Below are 10,138 nucleotides of genomic sequence, written 5' to 3'. Positions count from 1 at the left end.
AAGCAGATACAGCATTCGCAAACACATCCAACGGTGATCAGTAACAATCGAATTAAAACTTTGAAATGCAAGGCTAGACAATTTCTGACAACGGCCAGTTGTATGCAGAATGCATCTGCAACAGGATATAATGAAATCTGAATTTGGTGAATGTCAGATTATAGCCCAAATAGTAAAGAAATTAGGATGTTTGTAACACAGCAAGCAACATAGAAATAAACAGGACACAAGTGGATTTTAGCTAAGTTTATTAAATTAAAAACTAATAAAAATCCCTGGGAACGAGATCCTGGGACTTTTATAAGTTCCATGAATGCATGGATACCTGCAATAAGAACTGCAATTCTAACCTGAAATCGTATATTTTCTGTTTACAATATCAGTGTAAGCAGATAGCTCATCTATTATCTGCACCCAGCCAGGTGAAATCAACAATTAGTGTTTGTTAGAGCCGTTTCACAGTAGCAAAAGTTGAATTAGATCTCAGATGTAATAAAATGATAAATACAATCTGTGAACAGCAGTCTTAATGTTGACATTCAAAATATATGTGCATTGTGCTAAAATAAACTGTAAACACCTTAGAGACATGATCTGACCAGAAAACTCAGGAGAGCAGTATGTATTCTGTTATCCAAAAACATATAGCATGTAGGTCTGTTCCCAGTATTAAAACAATGGTGTCCGATTTAAAATTGATATTTTAATTATACAGCAGCCAGTCTTTTCCTATTCAAGGAATGTCTTGATACACATTATCTTTATTTCTAGATGATCTTTATACATTAAAAACTAGAATACATGAGTGATTAAATTAAGAAATTCTTGGTTAGTAAAGGATGAAATCATATTCCCAATAAGCCTGATACTATGGAAAAAATCAATTCTACTTACTATTAGAAAAGCTAGTCTTGCCTGCAAGTTTAGGGTTCACAAAGCCCATATGTGCAAAGAAACGCATACACGGAAGCATGCCAAAACACAATTACAATAAAATGAAAAAAGAAAAACAAAATCTAAAAAAAAAAAAAAAAGGTTTATAAATACATTGAAACTTGACTGTATACAAACTGTAGGTCTATAGCATTAGTTGTACTATGCAGCAGAGCCAGCACTCATAATTCAATGCTTCCAAATCTGCGCAGGTAAGTCATGCCATCTTTGGTTGACTGCAGTACCAGGAGGAGCAGGTGGGGCATGAGGGATGTAAGAGTTCTGAAAAATTATGTCAACTTTCAGTAGGCAGTTGTGCCTCAATGTCCACTCTGCAGATTGGGCACTTCTTGTTTGTGATCAACCACTGATCGACACATACTTGGTGGAAGAGGTGCATACAAGGGAGGCGCCTGTCATTTTAAAACACACACAGAAAAAAAGAGAAGTTAGTGCTAAAATTCTCTTTACTTGGATAAAGAATATGGCTTAGAAAACAGAAATATAGAATTTAATGAATAACAAAGGGCTAAACGTTCTTGTCCTGCTCAGCTTTGTTCTTCTGTGAATGTTAATTCAGTAGCAATAAATAAGTTACTTACCTTTAGTAACGCCTTTTCAGGTAGAGACTATCCAACCACAAATTCCTCACCTTCGAATACTCCCCATACATCAGACTATAACCAGGTGATCTTGAGCAGTACCTCTGCATGCCTCTTGGTTCTGTGCTGGTGTAGTCTGTGCAGTGACATCGCAGTTTCTATATAGGTGTCACCTCAGCATGCTTACATCAGCTTTTTCCATGGCTAGTTCTGAGCTAAAAACTCGGCTCTACATAAAAACAATATTACTTTTTTTTACCAGTGTGCAGTGCCTAAAGTGATCTTTTGAGTAAAAAGCCCAGTCTGCAGAGCTGAGAGGATTGATGAGGAATTTGCAGAGTATTTGCAGAAAAAGCGCTACCGAAAGCAAGTAACTTGTTCTTCTGTTAGAGACTTCTAACAGCAGATTCCTCACCTTAGAATAGATACTCAAGCAATACAACCCTGGAGGTGGGTCTGCAAACTGGCTTGGATTAAAACATCCTGGAGAACAGTGCCCATACCAACAGATCTGATTCTCCAAGCAGTAGTGCTTCGTGAACATATGGAGGGACGTCCATGTGGCAGCTTGGCAGATGTCCCGGACAGGTACCCCACACATCAACGCACTAGTGGCGGGTTTGGCCTGATGGAGAGCCCCTATTGCAGAGGACTTCTTAATGCTGCATCCCGCTGTAAAAGAAAAAATCCTCGGGCCCCCATAAGTTTTTCACAATTATTCTGCTAATTTGGCTGCCAAGATGACATCACAAACTTGGGGAGGGAGTTTAAAAACCCTCAACTATCACTACTCAAGCTCTATACATTTAGGTGGAGCATGCACAAGTTCGGGTGCAGGACCCTGCCCTGTTGCCGCAACAGGAGATCCTCCCGCAGATTCATTCTGACCCGAGGCTCATGCTCAGGAGTTCTGGATACCATACTTTTTGTGATCAATCTGGAGTCATTAGAATGACTTGGTCCTGCTCGCTCCTGATCTTCAGAACTCTAGGCAGGAGAGGTGTGGGCGGAAAGGTGTACAGGAGTCCTGAGTTCCACTCAAGGCAAAATTGGTCTCCGAGCGACAGCGGCGTTGGAAACTCCAGCGTGCAGAAGTGATGTCATTGTGCATTCTCTGCAGTGGCGACTAGATCAAGCCATGGTTCTACCTAATCTCGGAAGAGACCTTGCACCACTTCCGGATGGCGTATTCGTGATCCGCAAATCATTGATGGCTAAGTTAGTCTACTTCCACTCGACGCAGGCCTTAGGATCGTGTTCCGACCCCAAGCCCCGAAGAGAAACTAATTGGGGATCAGACACCAACATCTGCCTGTGGCAATCCCCGCAAGGCTTTAACCCTGAAGGTTTTGCAGGGGGTATGATATACTAGCACACTGAGAAGTAAATTTACAAAATGTCAACAAAAAGTCAAAAACAGTTGTGACCAAAGGTAGCTATCCGGATATGCACAGTTGGGGCGTAACAAAAGGAATGGATGTCAGTGTGCCAAGGTGGCACCTATATAGGCACACAATGTCACTTCTGATGCAGATGACGTAAACTGGGAGCCATATGCTTCGACCTACCAGCGCACAGAGGTACTGCTCAAGATTTTCCGTATCCAGTCTGACACCTGGGGAATATTCTTAAGTGAGGAATCTGAGGTTAGAGGCCTCTATCAGAAAATGGTCATTTAGCATTGGGCATCCTTTTGATATTTTCTACTTAAGAATAATCCTTACAAGAGGATCTCAGATAGCAGGGACTATTTACAGATTGGATATTGAAAAAAAGACACCCTCTTCTAGACAAGGCAAACTTACTTATCACAGCATGCTTACCCTTCCTAGAATCACAAGCTATGAATTTAATCATCAGGAGGATCTATGACTGCAAGCATTATGTACAGTTTGTAAATCGAGGAATGAGTTCATCCAAGTATACCCTCAATTACCATTCCAGGATCTTTTACTTTAATTTAGATTTTTGAAGTATATAAATCATCTTTATTAGTTTTATTGAAGCACACCTTTGTTACCCCTTACGATATGACCTGGGGGGTCTTACCTATAGTTACCAAGGCTCAGCTAAAACTCAACAAGACCCTTGGCCCTTGATAGCAATAACAAAGAGTTCCTGGAGATTGTGAAACTAGAAAGATCCCACAAGATCAGGTGGATAAGTTCTATAAGCAATTTACTCATTGAGCTGAGTCTTGGCGCAATGACGCTCATCTAAGCCACCTCATGAGGGGTGTTCTTAAAAAAAAAAAAAAAAAAACTTTAAGGGGTCAAAATGGGAACAGGAAATAAGAAATGTTAATGACCACTCCATCTCCAATAATTGTATTGACCTAAAACCTAACATGGAATATGAACTCTTGTTTGATTATTTGATTGCCCCAGCCACCAGAAAGATATTTTTGAAGCTAAGATATGGCACTATACTTGCTTTCTTTTTTGCTGCCAAATAGAGTGCAATGCTGCTATAAGTACCATCTGTCCAGTATGCCATCAGATAGAAAAGACCTTTACATTTGATCTTCTGCCCTGGCTATGCCTGGCCTAGAGGTTGCTGAATCATTCCGATATGTTGACGGCTAGGTAGTGGACATTATCTCCAGGTGCTTAGACTTTTCTGCACGCAGACAAGGGAAGTGGTAGTCTGTGTTGTTGTCAAATACTTCCAGTGGAGTTGGGCCATATGAGCTAAGTCTACGGCCATCTCTGACATGACATCTGGAAATAGTGAGGCATAAGCTGCTTATTATGCCTTTTAGCTTTCAACAAATGTTGCACCTGACATTTTCTGGATTATCCTGATATGATTTTGCTGGATGAATCCATTGGATAAAATGTTTTCATTTGTTCTGGCGTTTCTACCACCATGCTGCATTTTATATTCGTCATTTTTACAACTTTTGATCTGGTGGATTTTACATCATATTGTATGGTTTTTATGGTTGGAAAAACCAAATGAATCTGACGACTAAACAAAATAAAGTAGTAAGCAACCAGTACAATCACCATCTTTTGCTTCCAAGAATCTCTTTCAGGCATTTCACTGATTTATAAGACATCGTTCATTAACCAGTTTGTAATACACCCACCAACGCTCCCAAACTCTACAGTGTTCATGAGGGCTGCCTCTAGCTCGGTATACAGGCTAGTCCTGCTTTCCACACTAATCCACTGTTGTCTTCCATTCTGACACTGTGGAGGGATCTGGAGATTTCTATTTGCGTGTGATATCGATTTTCACAATGATTGCTGCTATTCCTATCAAAGCTTCCTCCCCTCATTTAATTTAGCTTTTTACAGTGAATCACAGTATTCCTATAACACTATAAAAACTAGATTTTAAAAGGCATGAAAAACAGGCAGAGGAGAAGTTTGCAATATGATTCCGTGAAACTGTGAATGGAAAGCATGGTTGTCCACTTCTTGGAATAATACAATCTCAAGGTGCTAACACTGAATGACTGGAAAGCCATGCCACCTAATTCCGACATATTCCGAACATATATGGTTAGATTACTCCTTAATTTGCATTTATATACTAATAGTCTTGAAAGTACAGTGCAATTTACTTTAAGCAATTGCTACTTTCAATTCAATGTGCTACGCAAACAAATAATGGACTGAATGCTGAATAAATCATACATTCACCCACAGGCAAGAGATCTCGGTTGAATCCATCGTTCTTTTTCTCACCATGCAACCCCAGTTTGGACCCTTTTTGCTCTTTCAATTTAATAGCACAGAGGGATCTTCAGGTAGTTTACAGGAATCAGTGTGAAGTGGCTGAATTATAAATAGGCTTGCATACTGCAAGGCATTCAGCTGATAACAGCATGCTCTGCCAAGAAAAGTTTATAATTTCTTTTAACAATCAAACATTTAACAAACTGTTTTGAGAACCACAGGCTGCCTCCAGTTTTGGTCCAATCCGGAGTCTATATCACAAAGAGTGTACAGTTAGTAAAAGAGAAGTTTTGGAAATATAACACTGCACAGCTGCGGGGTAAATCAGTGATGCATTTCCAGGCCTTAACAATCTTTCCCTGCTATGTACGATACTTGGATCAGTTATTTCCAGAAATAAAAAGATCCATATATACAAGGTGTAGTTTAGGTACACTGCCGGTAAGGTTGTATATCAACAACTGATCTGATGAAACCAGAGGTGCAGAAGCCTGTAATTGTAAGCAAGGGGCGAAGAAACCATTCTACATTTCATGTTACTCTGTGTCACATTAGTGCAGGCTAGCAGCGATATCTTCGTCCTCTTTTAAAGAAGAATATTAGATACTGCACGGATTCAATGGTTTTATGCATTCATATGGAGTCAGAATCTATTTTTAATAAGGTAGGCTCATATATTTATGCTGCTTGGAATATCACCAGACCTCTTCCCTCACAATATTAAACAAACCATTCCGAACAAAATGTTACCTAGATGAGTATTACATATATAACAAGGCGGGTAAAGGTCCTGTAAGTACTGTGTTATTACTTATGGAATATGATGTAGGAAGCTGTGCCTGGAGTCAATTTAAATCCATCCTTCTTAACACCTACAGTCAAGCATTTTGAGCCTATCGACACATCAGAGTGTAGTAAGTCTTGCAGTACTGAGTAAGATTTTTTATCAGATTGACATTTTAGGAAGTTGTGGTTAAAGTGATTTGGGAAATGTTTTTAGGCGAAGACCAGTATTTTCTAGACTACATAGTCCACATCAATAGCACTTTATCAGTATATTTGCACTGCTCTGGGTAGTGAGAAGTATCTGTACGTTATTTCTAATTTGCACAATGAGAATAGTCTACTTATATTAAGGGTATATTATAGGACTTCCTTTGTAATCTTGACTCAAGATAAATGTTTGTAATATTGCACTACTACGGAAGTGTTGATGCATAAGCTTAAGGTGATTCCCTTATTTATTAATTGGTGTTGTCATGATTCTTATGTTCTGCACATGTTTTTGATCCAAATGCGCCCTTAAAGAAACTGTGTTCTGTTGTATAGCATACATTTGTAAGCTGAAACAAAGCTGATTGAAAATAAAATCATGCGTCATGAGACCAAGTACCCATGGCCTTACCTTGGTTACTTAAAGAATATGGATGGAAAAATGTTAACACTTGTGAACTGAATAAATAGCAAACGGGTGTTGAACGGGTGTCCAATTTGAGCCTCCTTACTCATTTGTATGTCCACACAGTATTGCTTTGTAAGGGTGTGTGGTGATGCCCATGTTGCTGCTGCACAAATAGTATCAATGGGTACATTGGCCATGAAAGCTACGGTTGCTCCTTTTTTCTAGTGGTGTGAGCTGTAGGCCATATAATCAGTTTTTTTTGGCATAAGCATAACATGATTGGATGGTTTACACTATCCATTGTGCAATTGTTGCCTTTGTGACTGGTGATCCTGTGTTGTGTGAGCGTATGCGACAAACAATTGTTTTGTTTTGCATATTTCATCTGTTGCTTGTAAATAGTAAAGTAACTCTCCTTACTTCTAGGGAATGGAGACTTTTTTCTGCTTTAGTTTTTGGATTTTTGAAGAAAATTGGTAGTAGAATATTAGGGTCCAAGTGATATTTTGATACTACCTATGGTATGAAGTGAGAGTTTGTTTTTAAAATCACTTTCTCCTTATGAATTTGTAGGTATGGCTCTTGTGTTGTTAGAGTTTGTAACTCACTCTCTGTAGTGAAGTAAGAAAGGCTGTTTTAAGAGTGATGTGTTTAAGACCTGCCTTGTGCATGGGTTTGAGAGGTTTTGACAGTTGGGAAAGCACTGTATTTAGATTCCATGTGGGTACAGGAGCTGACCTCGGTGGGGCAATCCTTTTTGTTCCTTCTAAGAATCTCTTTCTCCCGCCGCTACTGCACCTGTGGCCCCGCCCCCTCCACTGCCGATCCTGCCTCCCAGCTGATCGTCCCTCCCCTTCTGAATGGGGGGAGTACAAGTAAGCCCCCTGACCCTGGTCGAGGACACACACACTCTCCCCAGCAGCTCTGCGCCCATTTCTCTGCTGTCGATCCTCCTGCCGTTCTCCTGGGAGGGGTTTGAGTCCCCAGCGTGCCAGTCACCTCTGCCTGAGTGTAATTATTTTATTCATTGTGGGCTAGTCGTTATGGTTTGTGCCGATTTTATTGTGTTTTAGTCTGCTTCCCTAGTTAAGCTTGTTGGCCGATTCTCGCCGTCCCGCCGCTACTGCACCTGCGCCCTCGCCCCCTCCACTTCTAATCCCGCCTCCCAGCTGATCGTCCCCTCCCCCTCCCTAATGGCGGCCGCGCCAAAGGCGCGCCTAAGGCAAGCCCGTCCGCGGCCAGCGCCAGGTACCCTGGAACTCCAAGGCCCCACCGTTACGATTCCACCACCCTCCACACACACACAATCCCGGAAGATACACCGACTGCAAAAGATCCTCACCGACCACCACCCACGAACAGTTCCCCTGCCGAAGATCCTTCACCATTGACAAAGTCCCCACGACCGTCGAAGACCCGCCGGACGCACACACCGCTGAAACCCTGACATGCATCCTCCTCAATGTGCGATCCCTACTCCGGCACGCCGTAGACATCTGGGACTTGATCGACACCCTCTCGCCCGACACTGCCTTCTTCACTGAGACCTGGACCAACGCCACCTCCGTCCCCGACATCGCCATTGCCATCCCAGATGGCTACAAGATCCAAAGAAAGGACCGCCCTCACCGCCCAGGAGGAGGACTCGCCATCACACACAAGACCCCCTCTGACTCTCCTCCTCCAGCACGAGCGACACCCCCACTCCAACACATAACACCTCCACTTCCAGATCCAGACCAGCCCCAGGACCACGCTACGCGGCACCCTAGTCTACAGACCCCCTGGACCCCGCACTAAGTCCGCAAATACCATCGCTGAGCTCGTCGCACCCCACGCCATCACCTCCACGGACTACATTCTACTCAGGGACCTGAACTTCCACTTCACAACTGCAGCGATCCCGACTCCATCAATCTCCTTGACAACCTCGGACTGAAGCAGCTCGTCAACACGCCCACTCACAGAGCTGGACACACCCTCGACTCCATCTTCGCAGGAGGGAAAAACATACGCTTCAGCCACACCACCCAGTCCCTCTGGACAGACCACCACTGCGTTCACTTCACCTTCAACACCACCATCGCACCCGCGCCCGCCCTACGCCCGCCACAAAGGAACTGGAGCAAGGTCACAAAGGAACACCTCAACACCACCCTCCTCCAAGACACCCCAGCGCCATGATCGACACCAACTCCGCAGCCAAAGAATTTCACTGCTGAATCTTCTGCTGCGCAGACAAGCTCGCACCCCTCCAACACCCTGCCAAATGCCCTATGATGGCCGCCTGGTTCACCACAGAACTACAAGAAGCCAGGCGCTCCTGCAGACGCCTAGAGAAAACCTGGCGAAACCAGAAAACCACGGACCAACCACAGAAGCACCCTGAAGAAATACCACCAGCGCATAAGACAACAAACGGACCTTCATCACCCACAAAGCTATTTATGGAAAGGCTCCTAAATACATTAAAGATCGACTGGTAAAGTACACCCCAGGCAGAGCCTTGCGCTCCTCCAAGGCCTGTAAGCTTGCCCCATCGAGATTTAAACTCAAATCCAAGGGTGGTAGAGCTCTGTCGGTCCTCCTTCCTCAAATCTGGAACGAGCTACCAGAAATCTTACAAGGGGAATCGGTGCTATTATCCTTCAGGAAGTCTCTGAAGACCCACTTGTTTAAAAAGACAACAGCCTCAATTTAAACTGCCAGCTTGGTTGCTGGCGGATCACCAGTGGCTATCCGTTTTGTTCCCTTCTTTAAAAGCGCTTAGAGACCAGTGGTGATTTGCACTATACAAAAATAAAGTAACATAACAACACCAACAAGACCAACGCCAAAGAACTGTTCAGCGTCATACAGCATTTCCCCAAACCCCCCCAGCGGAGCCATGGACGTCACACCTTCCCAGGAACTCTGCAAAAAGCTCAGCTCCTACTTCCATCTGAAGACCAAGGTCCTCTACGACAACTTCAGCGAACAGACACCGGACACCACCCCCCACCCCACTGCCGCTGATCAACCAACCATCATGACCTGGAATCCGTCAAACACATCACAGCGACCATAAAGAAAACCCACTCAGGAGCCCCGACGGACCCCTTCCCCCCGCACATATTCCACAGGGCCGCCGTCATCTCACCCGAACTAGGACGGACCATCAATGCCTCAGTCAGATTCGGCATCTTTCTAGATGTCTGGAAGTGGGCGGAGGTTAAACACCTCCTCAAGAAACCCACTGCCGACCCAACAGACCTGAAAAACTATGGCCCATCACTCTACTCCCCTTGGCGGCCAAGGTCACCGAGATACTCGTAAACGCTCAGCTGACTGCCTTCATTAAAGAGAGCTCCATCCTAGACGCCTACCAGTCTGGATTCCGCTGAAACCACAGCACAGAGAGTGCCCTCCTCGCCGCCACTGATGACATCCGCATGCTACTCGACCAGGGACACACTGTGGCCCTCATCCTTCTAGACCTCTCCACAGCCTTCGACACCATCTCACATCGCATGCTC

The 10,138-nt window shown here is 43.8% G+C and overlaps 1 protein-coding gene across 6 annotated transcripts in view; it reads right to left on the bottom strand.

Annotated features, from left to right (window-relative positions):
* Nucleotides 1-231: 231 nt before the first annotated feature.
* RNF111 (ring finger protein 111) overlaps nucleotides 232-10,138 on the bottom strand; it is a 399,764-nt gene continuing 389,857 nt past the window's right edge. For 4 of the 6 annotated variants that reach the window (XM_078685178.1, XM_078685180.1, XM_078685182.1 and 1 more), the window contains one exon: nucleotides 232-1,346. In XM_078685178.1, the coding sequence (XP_078541304.1) occupies nucleotides 1,229-1,346 (118 nt within the window). In that variant the 3' untranslated portion in view covers nucleotides 232-1,228. The remainder of the gene's footprint in view (nucleotides 1,347-10,138) is intronic. The other 2 variants (XM_078685183.1, XM_078685181.1) reach the window with 1 other exon arrangement.

Source organism: Lissotriton helveticus, chromosome 3_2, assembly GCF_964261635.1.
Source record: "Lissotriton helveticus chromosome 3_2, aLisHel1.1, whole genome shotgun sequence".
Lineage (NCBI taxonomy): Eukaryota > Metazoa > Chordata > Amphibia > Caudata > Salamandridae > Lissotriton > Lissotriton helveticus.
The sequence above is the reverse complement of the archived record's forward strand: the minus strand, read 5'-3'. Positions and strand labels throughout refer to the sequence as shown.